Genomic DNA, 20,430 nt, shown 5'->3' with positions numbered 1-20,430 from the left:
GCGCCAAGCATATTATGTCAAATAATTCCTTCCAGATCAGAAAAGACTAAAATATTCTAGTGCAGTTGATTCAGCCAGCATTTACATCAGATACCACTGGCAGTAGATCCACTTAACCAATTAAAAGGAATGTAATAACATGCACTTCACATAGAGATGGTGACTTTGACCAAGGTCTACTGGGAAATTTAGCCTGGGATGTTCAAACTGACCTTTGTGATTTTATTTTACAACACTCTGATTTGGTAGCATATCTCGAAATTATTGTCCTAAAAACTCTTCATCTAAATGATTGTGTCTCCAGTGATTTCTGTACATAAAAAAAACTTACCATATCTTTGACCAATAAGTGTCCAGAAGAAAATGCAATAGAGTTTGGGGGCGTGGAGACTGGCAGCATGAAAGCGTATGAGCATCCTATAGTTCCTGGTATCATTAAATACAGGGGATTTACTTTCAGACGAATTGCCTTAAAAGAACAAAATGTAAAAATATAATACTGTACATTAGGGGTTCTGAGCTACAATGGAGCTACACCTAAGAATGCAAATAATTACAGCACTGGGCCTAGCAGAACTCAGTGATCTGTGCTTTATAATAGCATATCCTGCTGTTCTATTGCTAAGACCATTTTTAAAGATTATTATTAATCTGTTGTGCAGCACGTACTTACACTCCTTTAGCATCTTGTTTCCAAACAGTCCAATACACTAAGCAGGCCTTGTAAGCTCCCTGTGAAGTGTGCAGGTGTTGTTAACCCCATTTCACAGATAGGGAAACTGAGGCACAGAGCGGGGAAGTGACTTGCCCAGGGTCAGACAGCAGGTCAGTGGCAGAGCTTGAAATGGACACCAAGAATTCTGGCTCCCGGCTGCCTTTTCTAACCACTTGAATACACAACATCGCAAAACTATTGGTTGACTAAAACCTGAGGTCTCTTTAAATGGCCTCAGGGAGCACGTAGACCCCTGTGGGGCTGAGCCAGCGAGGGTTAAGCGACCAGCAGGCTGAGTGACCCAAAACCAACTCTTAAGGCCATATTAGAAGAGTAGTGAAATTGTATAAAGGTCCATTCCTTATAGATTGTTAGCACAGGCGTGATAAATAGACTACAGTCCTTGAAATGGAGGCTATATTGTTAGAGAATCAAGAATAGATTCTAGTTGTATTTGTGTATGTTTACCTTGTTAGAGGTTTAACGTGATCTAATTAGCTTGTAGATGCTAAAATTCTGTTCCTGGCTTTAATGATTCATTACGATGGTATTCTATTGATTCAGAGGTCAAAAGGGGATATTATAATTTAGATGAGACTTGTGGCGCAATAATATTATTCTTTCATTTATCTTTGAAATTTGTAATAAACGACCTGTAAGCTGTTTGATGGTTAATTGCCCTATGCTAATGAAGGCAACTAGCTACCCGTGTATGCCTAGGAATGAGGGATTAGTTTCAAAGCAACAATATACATTACCTATTCTTCAACCAAGGAAGCCCTGCTGTGAACACAACTTGCTTCAAGCTATAAAGGAAGTTTCGCATCTGATGCTTGCTATCTCAGATCTGCTTAAACTTTGACAGGGAAAATCTAAGCCTGTAAGACTGAGGTCTCCAGGTCTACTGTGGATTAACCTTGTACTTTTCATGGAAGAATTTGAACAAACTCTGCACAAGAACTGCCTATTGGACTATAGCCTTTTAAACTGATTACAGGAGGCTTTTTACAAAGCAGCAACCTCACCATCTCTGCTATGCAACTGACCTAAGAACTTTATTCATATCTGTACGTCGAATGATCTTTTAACCACAGCAACTGTCTGTCTTTTCTTTTTGTTAATAAATCTTAATGAATAAGAATTGGCTATAAGCATGTATTTGGGTGAGATCTAAAATATTAATTGACCTGGTGGGTAATGTGTCCAGTCTCTTAGTAGAACTTTATTTACGGTGAATAAGGGTTTTAGTAACTCTCACTATGTTAGAGTTGGCTGTCTGGGTGGAAGCCAAGGCTGGATTGCTTAAAGAGAACTGTATTTTGGCTTCTTGGTAATCAGTCAGGTCTTACAGGAACTGTTTGGTTACTAGCTTGGTGAAATCTAATGACAGAATAAACCACCAGTTTGGGGGATCACCTGACCTATTCTTTACCATTTGCCCTGACTGCAATCTCAGTATAGCCCCTCCAGTGACCCTGGTCACAACTCCACACAGCTGGATGGGCCAGCTGAGATCCTGCAGACTACTGGGCCTAGTATGCAGAGGAGTGAGGTGACCCCGTGGCGGCTCAGAGGACTAGCGCATCTTCTGCAGCTGATGAAGACCGGGCTGCGGCAATAGAGGGAAATGTTTTCACAGGGTACCTAGACTGTGAAGCACGTGAGGCTGACTGTAGTAATTTGTGAATTCTGTATGTGACCTGGTTATCGGGATAGTTACAGCGTGGCTATACTGGGGTATTGGTTAATAGCAGGGTTGTTAGGAAACCAATAGGATGGCAACACTATGACTCTTGATACATAACACAGTGGGATCATTAAGGGACAATGCCTGGAGCTATTGAACTGTGAAGATGCTACATCCAGGCTCCAGACAAAGTCACCAGACTTGTTTTGCCAAGGGGGTCAGATGTAGCAAAACCTGCCTGGCCCACACCCACAGGGTGGTAGGGCTTCGGGGAAGATAGACATGCGGGAGACCTTTTGTCACGTTCAAATCCTTGTTCTCTTATGTTCTGCTTTGTTCCTGCTGTTCAGACAAGTCTGTCTTTCACTGTGGCCACCACAGGGCACAAGCCCCCAAGGCTGAACCCAGTCAGGCCTGCTGAGTCATCACGCTGGTACACAGGGATCTGTAGCGCAGGGCCTGGTCTGGTAATGGGAGAATTCGGGGCTTCCATCCCAGACAAGGTAAAGACACAAGGCCTAACACCTAAGGGTGTGCGCTGAGAGAGACCACAGAGGGGTCAGAGCTGGCCCCATCATGGTGACATATCTTACCAGTTCTGCCAGGATAGGCAGGAAGATTATAATTGTGGCCGTGTTGCTGGCGAACTCTGTGAATAAGGCAATCACTATTGTGACAAGCACGACAGCCACCGCCGGTGGCACGCTCTCCAAGGGATGCAGGTGGCCTCCGATCCAGACAGACAAGCCTGACTCCTGCAGCAGGAGAGAAAATGCAGCAGGTTTTATATTTGAGCTCCTGGATTTCCATGCAAGACTCAGATCATTTCACAGAATTGCAAACTACATATAAATAGAGATCACTTTGCCCACCCGCCTCTGAAACGCAGCCACCCTGAGGGAGGGGGGGTGCATGTTATAGCCCTTAGATGTCAAATCCAGTCACTCAACTGCCATACACTGCAGGTGCAAAATTGCAGGAGCAACGTCAGAAGCCGAACTGATACCCTTTTAAAAACCATGGGCATAAAGTAGAATGACACTAAGGTAACACTGATGATGGGCATCGCTCCAAAAACTACCTCACATCCTTTTGCCATGGCGAATCCTCCACCGAGCAGCAAAATAATGTTCCAAGGTACAGTCTCTTGGGCCCTTCTCCAGGACAGCAAGGGCACATTCTCAGTGTTTGATGCTAGAGAAAGAGATCCCCACCAAACACACACACACAGATTAACAAATAACTTGTAATCTGATAAAATAGCCACGTTACTCACTGGTGTCAAAGTTAGCTGATGATCATGTAATAACAAACACATGGATATTTGAATTTCAATTCAACAGGCAGCAAAAAAGTTCTAGCAGTCAAGGTTTTCTTGGCTTTTTTCTCAGCTGTTTTTTTTATTAACATAAAGGACAATTTGTTTGGTGTAATAAACATAAATATTCTCTTCTCTGATATCTGGCAGATTATGGCAGGAGGAAGTTTTCTGACAGTTGTAATTTTGTGGACAAGTTCATTACCGTATTAATTTTCTACTTGCAGCTCAAAGTGGGAGGAGCTTTCTAGGAAGGAAACTGCTGTGTCTCCCCCAGACGGTCACTTCTGAATAAGAACTCAATTGTTGTGTCATATGGAAAGGCAAACTGGTAGGACTGTCATGTTCTGTGAACTAAGGTCAACCACATTTCACCCAATGGGAGTCTGAGGAGCAACCTGCCGCAGTCTGAAAGCAACACCTAATTTGCATGAAATGACGTAATGGCAGTTGCTTTCGTTTTGTGACAAAAGGCAAGAGCAAGTGCTGCTTTGCTGTGAGATGAGCCCCATGGGCTGCACAGGCCGCATCTCCAATTAAAGATGAAGGTGGCCATAGCCATATGGGTCACATTTTCATAAGTGACTCAGGTACTTAGGTGCCTAAGTTTCATTGAAAGTCAACGGGACATAGGTGCTTTTCAAAATGTTACCCCCTACCTGCTGACTGAGTACCCTGCCTTACTGTTATGTGCTGAGCTCCTGCAGTGTGAACATGGAAGAAGGGGACAGAGGGGCTTACAACCTACCTTTTAAGTCAAACCACCATTTACAGGATGGTCTTTGTGAAGGGAAGAAGAACAGTATGGTCACTATGGCGACTCCAGTAACCGCATCTGAGACAAACCTGTCCAGGAGGAGCAGAAACACTTGTAAGCAGCAAAAGTCTTGAGATTTGTAAAGTTTACAAAAATTGGGATTTACCAAAGAGGTTTAGGATTTTGCATCAACAACACTCATTGTTCATGATTCTTTTTTTTTAAATTCCCTTCTGAGCTACATGTCTAAGATTGGCTGTGACTCCTTTAGAAAACTGATCAGAGACACTGAAAACACAAAAACCTGGTTTTAAAGAAAATAGGGAGGGGGTGGCAGTGCTGGCTGCTCGAATGACTGAATCACTTTCCGTTTGTTAGAGTTTGTGAGAAGAATACTGATTATGGAGGTCTGGGGAGATTGCCTAAGCTGGTTGCAGGGAAGTAGAAAAATCAGATCATTGGCCTTTTTTGGTTATGATCTCTTTGTAAAATGCTCAGCTTCTAAAATGAAGAGCGTGATATAAAAACTCTAGGCCCCAATTCAGCAAAGCATTTAAGCTTTAACTTTAAGTAACTATTAAATATTGAGAACAAAATTAATCCGTGAAGTATGTACTTGATTCCCATTAGAGCCAAGCATGTGGTGAACTCTTTTTCTGAATATGAATAGTCTGTTGAACTGTGTCCCTAGAGAAATAGAGCTGGGCTCTTTTCTGTGCAGAAACAACTCACTCTCGCTCTGTGAGTATTACTATTATTGCCTTTATGATTCTTCATCTTTGTCTTCACATGGACGTCACAGCAGAGAAAAGGTTGCAATGCAGAGAGAAAAGCACTAAGGGGTGAACTCTTGCAGCCTTTATTCATCCCAGAGCTCAGGCCGTGAGCATTTTTAATACTAACATCCCACTAGGCTTCCACTACCTCCTCTTGGAAACAAACAATTAAAATGGTTCTAGAGAGATACATAAGGCTCAGCTCCATTTACTCCATGAAACCTGGACAACAGCATAAACAAGGACAATGGAAAGCCCAGGGATCTCGAAAGCCTGGAAATACTATTGAAAAAATGTTACAATGGATTGAAAATAGAATCTTACCCAGGAGTGAATAAACTTGCCCAGCCTGGGATGAATTTTGGGTCCCGGGAGAACAGCAGGATTGCAAACAAGCAGAAGAGGAAGAGAACTGCCTGTTCTGCAAACCTAAGGTGTAAGGAGATGCAATTAAAATCTAGTCATGCTAATGAAGTGAACATGAGTTACCTTTCCTGGGTCACCTTTAACTGCTAATGATGATTTCACTACATTTCAAGCCCTAGCTCAGGCAGGTGAAACTTCACGCATGACACATGGGGACTTTCCCTCTCTGAGAGCAGAATGTAGACTGTATCCCCTACTGATGGTGTGAATAACTGAGAGCTGATGAGGGAGGGGATCTTCCAATTGCCGTAACATCTGCTATTGTTAATATTCCTAGTAAGGACCAGGGGGTAAAATCCTGACCTGAATGAAGTCGGTGACATAACTCCCATTGACTTCAGTGGAGCTAGGATTTGACCAAGACACGTCCAAAATATTGCCTTAAAACCTCTCAAAGACACAAGGAAGGAGAGATACTTAAACCACTGAGAAGAAATCACTTGGGTTGAATTTAAGCTAATCAAATTTGTAGCACATGGCTTAATGGGCTTTCTCTGCTCCTAAAACTCAAAGTGGGACTTTGATTCTTACAATGACATTTTGCAGGCTGGTCCATAATGTACTGAAGGGAAAAAAAAAACCAATTTCTTTCATTTAGAGAACACAAGAATAATAATTAGAACATTTGTTTGTGCTGTGCTACCTACATCAATGAACCCTCGCAATATCTCTGAGTAAAGCTGGGCGATTATTATTTTTTTGGCAAACAGTAAATTCACTTTTAAAAATGCATTTTGGGGGATACTGAAACTATCAGAGAAATGAGGTCAAATTCAGCCAATACTTTTGGCAGAAAAAATGGATTATTTCCCCACCCAAAAGAGACAAAATGGTTTATTTTGAAACAAAACATTGAGGACTTGTCTAGACCAAGAGTTAACGTGCAGCAAGCTGGTGTGGAAAACTACAGCACAGTAGCCTGCCACACAGGAACTATCCACGTGGACTCTGCTGCCGCTCACTAAAAGTGCTGTAGTGTGCTTGCATCTACTCCCGCATCAAGGCAGTGTAGGTAAAACAGCACTAGAGAACCTTTAGTGCACTGCAGCAGGGTCGACACAGACAGTGCATCTATACTCCAGCTGGATTTGAATTTGGGGATGGGGGTTGGTTCCAGCAACAACAACAAAAAAACTCAAAGAAATTCAGCTTCAATTTGAAACAAACAGATCTTTTTTTGTTATATCGGCCAAACTGAAATGTCCGTTGTTCGCTCAGCTCTCTCTGTGAGTATGGAAACACTATTTTACAAATGGGGAAACTGAGACGCAGCAAAAGTAAGACCTGCATTTTCAGAAATATCCACTAACTTTGGTTGCCTAGATTTTTAGTGTCTAATTTGAAACAGACAGGGCCTGATATTCGATTTTCCTGCTGTACATCTTTTTCTGGCATCTTATTCTGTAAGTTTAAGCATCTCTGATGCCCTTCCACCCAGGGCCGGCTCCAGACCCCAGCACGCCAAGCGCGTGCTTGGGGCGGCATGCCGCGGGGGGCGCTCTGCCGGTCACCGGCATCCACCGGAGCCGAAATGCATCCGCAGGCATCCATCGGAGCTGCGGGACCAGCGCACCCTCCGCAGGCACGCCTGCGGGAGGTCCACCGGAGCCGCGGGACCGGCGACCGGCAGAGCGCCCCCCGCGGTGTGCCGCCGTGCTTGGGGCAGCGAAATCACTAGAGCCGCCCCTGCTTCCACCCACTCTCCAATATGTAAAAGTTCCTCAGGATTTGTTCAACAAACTGTATTGAAATATCAATACAGATCTGGCTTAACCTAACCAAAGCCAGAAATAGCAGAGTTATGCCTGAAACGCCATCCTGGGAAGTCAAACGCATCTTGTTTTCTCTTCACATGACTGATTAATAGATCTCAGACAATAATTCACAATGAATAATGTATTCCAAAAGAATTCATCTAATTTTCTGTTCACAAATTGCCCACAAACAGATCAGAAAATAATTGAATTATATTATTTATATTCATCATGAATCTCCTCAGCAAATAATACCTGCTCTGCAGACCATTCATAAACAGCTTTCTATGAAGATTAAAAATTCACACTGTATTGGCTAGTTACATAAGTCACATGATATTGTTTCTGTTTCCTGATTAAAAGACTTACAGTGTGTAATTCAGACAGCATGAATTGTCATCTACAATTGAAAATTGGCATTTGTGGAATATTTGAGCTACATGTTTGTTATCTGCAATTATCTGCATTAGCAGAGACGGAGCAACTGAATGTTTGAGGAAAACAAACTCAAAATGGTCACAAATACTAACAAATGGAAATTCACTGACAAATTCTAATAAATATCCTCAGTTTCCCTCCCCAGAAATGTTGTTTCCAGCCCAGTTGATTTCTCTGTCATTTTTGTTCCCTTTTTGCGACTCACTTCATTGGCCCCAGTTTCTGATAATCCTCCTTTATGACTGCTCGGGCTCGGACTTCTGCATCCATTCTTATTTCTGACTTTTTCTTTCTGCAGTGCCTACCAACACAGAAATCACAAACACCCCTCATTTTGACAGGTTCATATGGGAACTCAAACACTGATGTTCATGTTTACTATTCCTGCACACACCTATACAGGGCATGCACAGAGTGGCTGCACGGGGGAGGGATAGCTCAGTGGTTTGAGCATTGGCCTGCTAAACCCAAAGTTGTGAGTTCAATCCTGAGAGGTCCATTTAGGGATCTGGGGCAAAAAAAAAAATAGTTGGGGATGGGTCCTGCTTTGAGCAGGAGGTTGGACTAGACAACCTCCTGAGATCCCTTCCAACCCTGATATTCTGTGAAGGCTTAGGAGGATAAATGGTACAGCATGGGCTAGTGATTTCAGAAAACCAGTATCATATGGATCCATTTCATAATATAGTACATACTTTCAGTCTCTTAGATAGACTTCCCATCTCTCAGACAAGTTATATATAATGCCACAAATAATATTAATGACACCCTTACTCAAACTGAGTCATACCTTACCCGGCATATAGACCTGTAAACATCGGTGGGACTACTCATGTAGTAATATGGCACTCAATGTGAGTAAAGGTGGCAAAATTTAGCCATTAATGCATTGGACAGTGGATATTGTAGCTCAATATTCCCACCCTCTCATGACAAGACACAAATGTGCTTGCAGAATCTGTGAGCACATTCATTTATGTGCACAAACAGACATCAATGCACCCAATTGTCCATATGGCATGCCCAGATGTAGTGCGGCACAGGCAAAGAGATAAGCACTCAAGTTCTGAGCAGGCGCTTTTTGATGCCTGCCAGAAACGTGGCTCTAGTTACCAACAGAAAAGCTCTGGTGCTGCCTAGAAACCCTGGGGCTGAATTCTCCTGGGTTGAGTGTGTAAATTTCATTAGTGCTCAGAATGGGGAGTAACCTGTGTTCCTTGAGGTAGAATAGACAGTTCCTGCTCAGGGCAGGTTTAATTGAGTGGTAAAAACAGAGGAAGCCACAGGAGCCTTATCTACACTAGGGCTCTCACTGGTGGTAATATTCCCTAGTGTAAACAAGGCCAATACTTATCCTACTTTGTGTTGCCTTTCTCCCCAGGATTATGCAAAGGAGACTTTGGCCACTGCACTAAAGAAGCTTATTGGTGGTAATCACAGCTTGTGTTCACAGAAACTGTTCAGAATGTAAATCAGAGTGAAGTTGTCAGATTTGCAGATTTCATCACTTTCAGCAGATGACTGCATCAGCCACTTGATTGAGAAGAGAGCAAGGTGGGAAATAAGGATCTCCCTTGCCCTCCCCCACCTTCTCAAATCATCAGCAACTTTCTGGGCAATCTCTAATTTATGCAAAGCACTCGCTGATGATAAACAAATATGTGAGGAATTTTTAACAACAGGCGCTGGCATTTTAATATGCTTCTCTTCATTAGCCAGGCTAAGCCTTCTAAACAGGGAACCCTAGACTCGTACACGGTCTGACTCTTAAACAGTACATGTGCATATGAATGATATATTCATCACCAGCTGCTTTGTGTCCCATCAGTGTCATGTGGTTAAAATACATTTCTAATACTTCCAGGGACCTCGATTACATTTGAAAAGCCAGACTTACACCGTTAGAGATCTGATTCTGTGATACTACGACTGATTAATTCATTTGTTGTTTTCAATGGCTGTCCAATGGTTAGATTCTTTATAAAGATGCATGTTTGACCATCCAAAAATTCCTAAGTCTTCAATATATTGGGGATATCCATAAATTACATAACACATTTATTGGTGATGTTAAAGACCCACCCACCCTTTGTAACACTAACACTGAAACAAACACACAAGATTAAGAACCCACCTACCCCCTAATGCATTATGTAATTTATGGACAGCCCCTTACACAGTACTCTGATTCTTTTAGTAGCTGCAGCTTTACCCAAGGACATCAAGACAACCCCTTGTTATCCAAAATGCTTTTGAGTAAATGCTTTTGCTGCACCTCCCTGAGTGATGGTACTAGGTCAACAGAAACATTCTTCTGGCGACCTATAAAAACTGCATCTACGCTGGAGATTTAGGTTCGCATAGCAGCAGCATTCAGGGGTTGGATTTTTCACACCCTTGCATGCCTAAATTTGAAGTGTAGACCAGGCCAAAATCTGGATTCTTTAATAGGCTTTAATTTCTGTTTGTGTTTCTTTAGCTTGATTTTTCTAGGCCCTGACCCTGTCAACACTTAAGATTTGTCTACACTAGAAAGTTTAATTGTACTGATATAGTTAGCGCTGCAAAATAATCCTAGCGTTGACACAGTTGTAACTACATAAAAATGTTTATACTGGTATAATTTACTCCAGTTCAGGGTGGGGTGTAAGGCATCTTTATTCTGATATAACTACATCCGCACTAGGGTTTAGATCAGTATAACTATATTGGTTAAAAAAAAAAATCACACACCCCTAACCAACATAGTTACATTAGTATAACTTTTTTAGTACAGAGAATCCTTAAATACATGACTTCAGTGGGATTACTTAAAGCCCCGGTTCATCAAGGCAATTCTTAACTCTTATTGAAATCAATTGGATTTAAACACGAAATCAAAATTAAGCACATGCTGAAGTGCATTGCTGAATCAGACGAACAAAGTTACGTACATGCTTTCATGTTTGAGGGATCAGGGATTTACACTGGTTATTTCCTATTGCATTAAAAAAGTTCCCTAGTAATTCTTGTTTTCTGTGTCACTGATATAATTATATATTTGGGTAATCCTAATGTGCAACTATTTTTTTTTCCTTTTCTTTTTTTCTCCTGACATTAAAAACCAATAAAACATTTTAAAAAAAATTTCAAAAGCATCTCTTAGAAATTGTATATGCTCTACGCAGGAAACAGAAATGTGTGTTCATTAATAACATTTGTGAAAATGGAAAGAAAAAAAGAGAGGCTTCAAAATGCTGCCAACTTCTCAACAATGCACCTGATTAAAGCAGATCAAGTGCAGCATGTAGTGGAAGTTGGAGAGGACATTGCAAGTACCTAGGTTAGGGGAAAGATTTACAATAAAACCATATTACAGATTAATTGTAGATTAACACACTGAAAAAAAAATCCCAGTGTTATGAAATCACTGATGTTTAATCTCTGTCACAAAGTAACCTCTCCAGGGGCCAAATTTTCAACCATAAAATGAAATCCTGACTCCACTGAATTCAATGGAAATTTTGCCATGGACTTCAGTCGGGCCAGGATTTCACCCAGAGTCTCTAAAGACTTGCTTCTGCACTGAAATAAATGGGAGCTTTGCCACTAACTTCCATGGGAACAGAATCAGGCAGTAAATCTAAGCCTGCAAAACTCTATGTTCAACTGACTGCACATGCAAATCACTTTGTTGTGCGTGTCAGTTGGATGGCCAACTACCTAAGTGTCAGATTTGTGCACACAAACACCCACGTGCACCTCCAAATTACTATGTGCCCAACATCTGCAGGCTCCGATTGCAGGCTAGTTAAAGCTAGCTGTAAACTGAGACCCTTGGGTGAGATTTTCAAAAGTGCTCGACATTGGCCTAAATGCTCCCATTAAAGTCAATGGTAAAACTCTCCTGGATTTCAATGGGAACAGAGTTAAGTCAATGTTAGCGTTTTTGAAAGTCCCATTTTTGGGGTCAGATCCTGTATTAGGGTAAAATGTCATAGCTCCACTGATCTCAATTAAGCTCTTCTAATTTATATCACCTGACGATGTGGGCCTTCGAGCCTTTGAAAAAGTAGAATTCATGAAAGGGTTTTTTTATTAGAGCTGGTTGGGTAATGGAAAGAAAAACATTCACAAAAATTTTGCTTTCAGTTTTTATCCAAAAATGTGCTTTATCAATCTTTTCTGACCAGGTCTACTCATGTGCCATATTTTTAACCCTTCACAATCTCTCCCATGAACTTTCTGAACAGAATATCAAATAATATTATAATTCTGAGCTCTGCATTCATCACTTATAGGGCAATTTATCTCGTTATTCATCACACTGAATCTACTCAAATAGGACCTTTTCTCTGAACATACATGACCTACGTCTAGCTTTGTATAGAACAAGTATTGACTGAGTTATTACAACATGTACAGATGAAATGTCTAAGGGCCTGATCCAAGAATCCCATTGATTTCACTGGGCTTTGGATCAGGACCAGATAAACTGCTTGCCTACAATGAAGTCACAACTAGATTAAAGTATACAAATAGATTAGATAGAAGAGTACCTTAGGTTAATTCCCCCGTACAGGAAACTGATCCATAGCCATCCCAGTAAAAGGAAAAGCAGCATTAAAGGAAATGCAAACACAAACCAGGATCCAAAGTTCACCACATCACACCCTGGAAAAAAACTTAGAAAATAGGGAAAGCCAATTAATCTGAGGAGTGAAACACCCCTTTCACATGAAATGAAGGGGAACAGACATCTGAAATCAAGATCAAAATGTCATGCAAACTTTCCAGCTGCACAGTTTTTAAAAAAGGTGATTATTTGTATATCAATAGTGCCAACCAGCACCAACTGAGATTGGGACCCTATTGTGCTAGGAGTTGTACGAGCATGTCATAAGAAACAGTCCCTGCTTCAAAGAATTTAAATAGACAATTTGAAATGACATTTTGGAACAGACCTCTCTAGATTTGCTGGAATTCCCAAATAATAACACTCAATATTTAGCACTTTATAGAAATTAACTAATTAATCCTAATTCAAGGTGGAACCACTTTAAGAGTGTCTGAACATGAACCTTACAGAAGACGTCTACCCACTTTCATCCATGTCTAAGAACCTTCTATGTAGATCACTGCATGGTTGAGAAATAACTGCAAGTTTACAGTGACAACACTATATCTACTTTTTCAGATGAGAGCCTCTTAGTGTTTAATAATAATCAAAGCACTTTACAAAGGACATCAGTATCATCTGTATCTGACAGATGGAGAAACCGAGGCACAAAGGACTTGTCCACATTCACCCAGCACCAGAGTCAACTGAGTCCCAGTTTAATGATCTAGCCGCTAGGCAACACTGCCATCCAGGACAGAAATAGTGTGTGCCTTGTTTTCCTTTTTCACCACATAATGGACAACTTATAATGTTGCCCTGGTTCACCAAAACACTTAACCATTGGAAGCAGGTCTAAGGAGAAAAACAGTTCAAAAAAGCAGGCAGTTTTTCAAAGAGACATTATTAAGGGCACACAAGCAAACTATCCCACTGCATAGGAAAGATAGGAAGTATGGCACGAGACCACCCTGGCTTACCCAGGAAATCTTCAATGATTCAAAACTCAAAAAAAAAAAAAGAGTCCTACCAAAAGTAGAAACTTGGTCAAATTATGACACCATGAATATAAAAAAAACCCCAACACATGCATGTAGGGACAAAATTAGAAAGGCCAAGGCATAAATTAACTAGCTAGAGACATAATGGGTAACAAGAAAAGATTCTACAAATACATTAGAAGCAAGAGGAAGACCAAGGAGAGGGTGTGCTCATTACTCATTGACGGGGGGAAGACAATCACAGAAAATGTGGAAATAGCAGAAGTGCTAAATGCCCTTTTTGTCTGTTTTCACCCAAAAGGTTATTAGTGATCAGATGTCTAACATAGTGAACGTCAGTGAAAATGACATAGGATCTGGGGCTAAAATAGGGAAAGAACAAGTTAAAAATTACTAAGACAAGCTAGATGTCTTCAAGTCATTAAGGCCTGGTGAAATACATCCTAGAATATTCAAGGAGCTGACTGGGGAGATATCTGAGCCACTAGCGATTATCTTCAAAAACTCATAGAAGACAGGAGAGATTCCAGAGGACTGGAAGAGGGCAAATATAGTGCCAGTCTATAAAAAGGGGGATAAGGAGAATCTGGGAAATTACAGACCAGTCTGCCAGCTTGTCATATGGTTCAGTACACGGAAAGATAATGGAGCAAATAGCCAAGCAACCAATTTGCAAACACCTAGAAGATGATGTCATAAGTAACAGTCAACGTGGATTTGTCAAGAACAAATCATGTCATACCAATCTAATAGCTTTCTTTGACAGCATAACAAGCCTTGGGGATGGGGGGAAGGGGTAGACCTAGTATATCTAGAATTTAGCAGCAAGGCTTTTGATACTGTCTCGTATGACCTGCTCATAAACAAACTAGGGAAATATAGCCTAGATGGAGCTATTATAAGGTGGGTGCATAACTGCCTGGAAAACTTTTCCCAGAGAGTAGTTATCAATGGTTCACAGTCAAGCTGGAAGGGCACATCAAATAGGGTCCTGCAGGGATTGGTTCTGGATCCAGTTCTGTTCAATAGCTTCATAAATTATTCAGATAATGGCATAGAGAGTACACTTATAAAGTTCGCAGACGATACCAAGTTGGAAGAGGTTGCAAGTGCTTTGGAGGATAGGACTGAAATCCAAAATGATCTGGACAAACTGGAGAAATGTTCTGAAATAAATAGGATGAAATTCAATAATGACAAATGCAAAGTACTCCACTTAGGAAGGAACAATCAGTTGCACACATGCATAATGGGAAATGACTGCCTAGGAAGGAGTCATGCAGAAAGAGACTTAGGGATCATAATGGATCACAAGCTAAATATGAGTCAACAATGTAACACTGTTGCCAAAAAAGCAAACATCATTCTGAGATGTATCAACAGGAGTGTTGTAAGCAGGACACAAGAAGCAACTCTTCCTCTGTAGTCTGCACTGATAAAGCCTCAATTGGAGTATTGTGTCTAGTTCTGGTTGCCACATTTCTGGAAAGATGTGAACAAATTGGAGAAAGTACAGAGGAGAGCAACAAAAATGATTAAAGGTCTAGAAAACATGACCTATGAGGAAAGATTGAAAAAACTGGGTTTGTTTAGTCTGGAAAAGAGAAGACTGAGAGGGGACATGATAACAGTTTTCAAGTACATAAAAGGTTGTTAAAAGGAGAAGAAAAATTCTTCTCCTTAACCTCTAAGGATAGGACAAGAAGCAATGGGCTTAAATAGTTGGAAGGGAGGTTTAGGTTGGACATTAGGAAAAACTTCCTAACTGTCAGGGTGGGTAAGCACTGGAACAAATTGCCTAGGGAGGTTGTGCCATTGGAAGCTTTTAAGAACAGGTTCAACAAATACCAGACAGGAATGATCTAGTTATTATATAGTCCTGCCTTGAATGCAGGAGACTGGATTAGATGACCTATTGAGGTGCCTTCCAGTCCTACACTTCTGTGATTCTAAGTGCTTGATTTTAAGCATATGGTTAAGTCCCAGAAACATATGAGAGTGTTTTTCAGAATCAGGACCTACAGCATTAGGGTGACAACCCACGTATTATAGCTAAGGCTGAAGGAGCCATTTCCTTTTGAATTCTTACTGTCACTTCCTTTTCCCAAAACTTGCTTTTGAGGGCAGGAACTTCACATACCTGGCCTCAGCCTAAAGGTGAATTTCCTATAGGAAACATGTGATGTCTTAATTTTCTAGAAGTCCCTCTAATAGAACGGGCAGATTAGCAGAGATTTCATAAACTGATTGTACTCCTAGGGATCTGGCTTCCTAAGAATTTCCTCCCATACCTCTTTAGCTGTCCTAGAAGGATGAGATTTGGTGCCGTTCCGGTCAGCGTTGCTGTACCTCCAATGCTGGCTGCATAAGGGATTGAAATGAGGAAACCTTTCCATATGTTTGCCCTGTATTCGTCCTCTTTCTTTAAATCCATGGGAACTTCAATGACAACTTCCTTCTCCTCCATCAGATCTTTGCTTTAAAACATTCCAAAAGAGACTCCATTGAAAGCCCTGGTTTAAATACAGGTGTAACCAATTCAGAACCTTGACAAAAGGAAAACTCTCAGCTTTTAGCAACGAGATTAGCAATATCCCAAGGGACGTCTATGCAGAATATTGCAACACATGGGGCCTGCTTGAAATCCTCATCATTCAGCTGATGATTGAGAACCACTCTGTACTGGACTGGTCCTGTGAAATGTTGAGCCCTTTGACTGCCCTCAATAGGAGTTGAAGGTGCTCACACCTCCCAGGAGCCACTCACCACCTTGTAAGATAAGGCTGTCAAAAAAATTAACAAAAAGTCAATACTCTTCATGTTAAAATATGAAAAAGGCTTTGATGCTCTCAAGCTATGGAGTAGCAAGAAGAGTCTATTCCTGGGGAAGATATTTATTCTACATCATTTGCATATCAAACCTGGACCATCAGAGAGATGTAAATCTTGGTGATTTAAACCTGCTGCCTGACACATTTAATGTTCTCAAAAAAGCAATGCAGACACTTCCCCAGCAGCAGACACCTCCAATCACATTTTCAAAGTGGCCTGAAAATTTGGCCCTGTGCTGTCTTGTTGAACATATTGGAGAGGGGTTTCTCTGGTCAGGCTGTTGGTAGTCGGGAAATAGAGTAACAGGTGGAATCAAAAGAGTTTCATTGATTGAATTTCTCACTCCTAAGGCTGTTTCTATCTGAGGGGATAATTTCCTCACTCAACTCTCCAATACAAACTTTATAGTTAACTTACTCCTCAGTACTTGCCAGAAACTGCAGCTCAGTTGATACAGTGTAAAGTTTATTCTGCTGTAAAGAGGCTGAAAAAGAAAGATTAGGACTTTAAAACAGTTTAAAGCATCTAGAAAAACTCTCCCTGACCCAAACAATGGAATGGAAAGGGCTGCCGTTTTCAAAGAGGAAAATTCACTCCACACACAGAGAGTTCTATGCTGATAAAGCTCAAGGAGGCAGAAGAAGTAAAATCCATTCCTGTTGATCTGAGGCCAGGGCACAGGCGGCAATACAGCCCACTCCCCACAGCCACCACTATGCTCTGTCGGACGCCATGTATAACATCGTTCCAAAGATCTCTGGCAGCCTGCGCTCCCTCACCTTGACAAACTCAGCTCCTCCTGTGCGACCAGGACAGGCTACATCTGACCCGGGGAGGGAGGCGGGGGAAGGGGGGAGGTTATGTCTCTAGTGACATGGATATTCTAATGCAGACTGTATTTCCAGTTTGTAATTTAACCTCTCGGGTATTTGGTGTTTATTTTTTGATAAACTATGGTTCATTTTTAGGACTCAAAATAATTTTATCAGAATTTTAAAAAATTGTTTGGCCTTGAATTACATCAAGATTGTCCCTGTCCCAAAATCACTTGCCCCCAAAGGATGAGCTCTGAGAGGGTGAAATTTCAGCCCCATGCACCACTTCGCTCCCACCTCCAATCCCATTTTGAAGGCTAGAGTAGGACATAGTGGTGATTAGGCCCTATCCCAGGCCATCTTCACATGGGTCAATTTCACCCAGAGAGCACAGGCAATTTTTAGAGCCCATCAGCCCTCTGAAAGCCACACATTCCCAAGGCTGAACACTCTCAAAGGCCAACCCCGGGGCATAAGGCCTAGGAGAGCATGGGGGAACTTTGGATCTGACTAGCCACTTCTGCATGCAGTTCTCAGTGAGATGGCACATTTGAGCAATACATTTTTATAAAACTCCATTCCCCAGATTTTTACCTTGGTCTCAGGGAGATAGTGAATTTTATTAGATTTAAGCCAGAAGCACAGTCCTTTATTATATTTGATGTTTGCTATTGTTGCTGAACATTGCTACCCTTGCCATGTTGTTGAAGATTTTAGGATTCCAGAGGCCTACGATTAGGGTTACTAACAATCAAAATGCCCTGCTGATCATCATGGGCATGGACTCAGTGCTGTTTTTCCCCCCAGCTTTCCCTGCACATACTTCATCCACAAACATTGCCTGCTCTTACCTTCAAGAAAATGTGGTGAACTATGGGGAGAGGACACAATGGTCAAAGTCTTTGGACCTGTTTACTCATACACTGAAGAGATCAAGCTCAGTGAAGCAGGGAACTTTGCAGTGTCAGGTTTTACACATTGCTAATTTATGGAATCAGAGTTAATTCTCTTGGAGAGCTGAGCTTTGATTCCAAGGAAGCTATAATAAAGGGATGTAATTGGAAGGAAGAAAATTAACCCATTGGTGACTGTGGACTTTCTCTCTATGGGTAAATGTCAACTCTTGAATAGAGGGCCAAACCAAAGCCTATGCACCATTTAAATCCCACTTAAGCCTTGTGCTGGCCTTTTGAATTAGCGTGTAAGTTTCATTTTGTCTATTTTAGATGCTCTCAATGTCTTTCATACTGGGCCCCAAACCCCCTCCCATATAGCAATAAGGGAAGGATCCACCCCTTGACAGCTGTTCACAGGCCTCCTGGGGCATTGCACTCCCAAGGCTGAGAACACCTTTTGTTTGTTTTTTTAAATAGAGAGAGAGAGAGAGAGAGAGAGAGAGAGAGAGAGAGTGTGTGTGTGTGTGTGTGTGTGTGTGTGTGTGTGTGTGTGTGTGTGTGTGTGTGTGTGTGTGTGTGAGAGAGAGAGACAGACAGACAGACAGACAGACAGACTGCATAATGGCCACATTCCCAGTGATTGATGAAGTCCTGAGTTATGCAGGTTATCCCAAACATGTGCCAATAAACCCCTCATCCAGGGCTGTACTATCACACAATCTGTACAGGCTACACACTTTACAGAAAGACTGCTCTAGATAAAATTTAGCTTTAACACTATTGTGCTCTTATTAGACTCCCTTGGCCAGTAAAGACAAGGTGACTTAATAACAGGAACCCAGGCATGGTGTAAGAAGATCATCACTATGAACTTTTAGAGGTTTCTAAAATATATTGAAAAAGTAATTTTTCCAACCCTAAAAATGTAACATTCTGAGGGCTGGTATCTCGCAGTCTGCCAGGGGGATAACAAAAGGAAAGGCGGAGCTATGAATTTGTAACTTTCTAATGATATGATGCTTCCGTTCCTAGCCTTGTTGGGCTGCAGGACAGGCCACATGTGATTCTGGAGAAGAAAATCTACATTCTAGAGGAAACATTTTTAAATAGCTGTTTAAAGCTGCTCAGAGGAACGAAATGTTGGCAGAGATGGATTAGCGGGCAGAGAGGTGAGGCGGTCAAAGATGCAGGATACATTTGTTATCACATGGCTCTGCAGCTGATCATGTGCATGTCACAGGGTATATATTTGGAAGTGTTAAAATATAATCAAATTAATTAACGTTGTGCCTAAGGAATTTACAGCCAGCCTCAAAAGGGAAAATTTTGCACATCATCAGATGTCATTCTTAAAAGCAACTCAAAATGGAACCCATTTTGCAATATTCTTGCTCATCTAATTTTTTGAAATGTATCTGATTATACCTTGGAAGTCTAAAATGAGTGTAGCTCTTTGCGAAGGTAGCGTGTAAATTGTTCGTTTCATGCAAGCTGTGCAAAAGTTGGGCAACAAAACCTAAGCCTAGTCCTGGGGTCAAGCCAAGTTTCAATAACAGATAAACCCTTAAGGAAAAACCTGGTTCACAGTTCTCATCATCTTTCTAGACACAAACCAAATTCATTGTTTTTGACTGAGAAATTGCTTCAAGATTTGGTGTTCATTCAAGAAATTCAGCTTGCATTGTCCAGATCACAGATGAGGCTCCCATTCTATTTTCTAAATACAATGAGGATGAGAGGAAAGGCCAAATCTGTCTTGGCATTCGTATTAGAGCCAAATTAGGCTCCACTGTTACTGATTTCTACCTTTCTCCCAGACAAAGAGATACTAGGATATCTGCATTTTGACACCCTATATTTCAGTTGTGAATTTTTCTTTCACTTCTGCTTACTATACTGGCAAGTCTCAACTTCCAAATAAATAACAACAACAACAATGATGCAGCTAACGTATCTGCAAACCATCACTCTGTTGATTCTGTGTATGTTATAGCCCTTGTCTGTCTTACTTGTTTACATTGTAAGTTCCTTGAGACAGGGACAGTATGTACAGTACCAGCACAATGGGCTACCATAGGTCCCCAGTATTAACTGTTCCTTAGGCACGGCCATAATAAACATTACAAATAAATAATCAAATCAGCTCAAAGGACATGGTTAAAGATCAAACTCACTACATGCTCTAATTACAGACAGACTATCAGGGTTGGAAGGGACCTCAGGAGATCATCTAGTCCAACCCCCTGCTCAAAGCAGGACTAATCCCCAGACAGATTTTTACCCCAGTTCCCTAAATAGCCCCCTTATGGATTATACTTGCAACCCTGGGTTTAGCAAGCCAATGCTCAGACCACTGAGCTATCCCTCGCCCTGAAAGAGCACAAAAAAGAGTGGCCATTTGTAATAGACTAAAAATGT

General features: G+C 41.4%; 1 protein-coding gene across 1 annotated transcript in view; it reads right to left on the bottom strand.

Moving 5' to 3' along the window:
• The window catches only part of SLC13A3 (solute carrier family 13 member 3), a 39,790-nt gene that overhangs the window by 5,406 nt on the left and 13,954 nt on the right, over positions 1–20,430 (bottom strand). Inside the window, exons 4-12 of the mRNA XM_044985641.1 lie at positions 16,719–16,785; positions 15,761–15,946; positions 12,410–12,535; positions 8,077–8,172; positions 5,578–5,682; positions 4,469–4,566; positions 3,484–3,596; positions 2,996–3,157; positions 332–469 (exon numbers count right to left, since the gene is read on the bottom strand). Of these exons, the coding sequence (XP_044841576.1) occupies positions 332–469; positions 2,996–3,157; positions 3,484–3,596; positions 4,469–4,566; positions 5,578–5,682; positions 8,077–8,172; positions 12,410–12,535; positions 15,761–15,946; positions 16,719–16,785 (1,091 nt within the window). The remainder of the gene's footprint in view (positions 1–331; positions 470–2,995; positions 3,158–3,483; positions 3,597–4,468; positions 4,567–5,577; positions 5,683–8,076; positions 8,173–12,409; positions 12,536–15,760; positions 15,947–16,718; positions 16,786–20,430) is intronic.

Source organism: Mauremys mutica, chromosome 13, assembly GCF_020497125.1.
Source record: "Mauremys mutica isolate MM-2020 ecotype Southern chromosome 13, ASM2049712v1, whole genome shotgun sequence".
Classification (NCBI taxonomy): Eukaryota; Metazoa; Chordata; order Testudines; family Geoemydidae; genus Mauremys; species Mauremys mutica.
The sequence above is the reverse complement of the archived record's forward strand: the minus strand, read 5'-3'. Positions and strand labels throughout refer to the sequence as shown.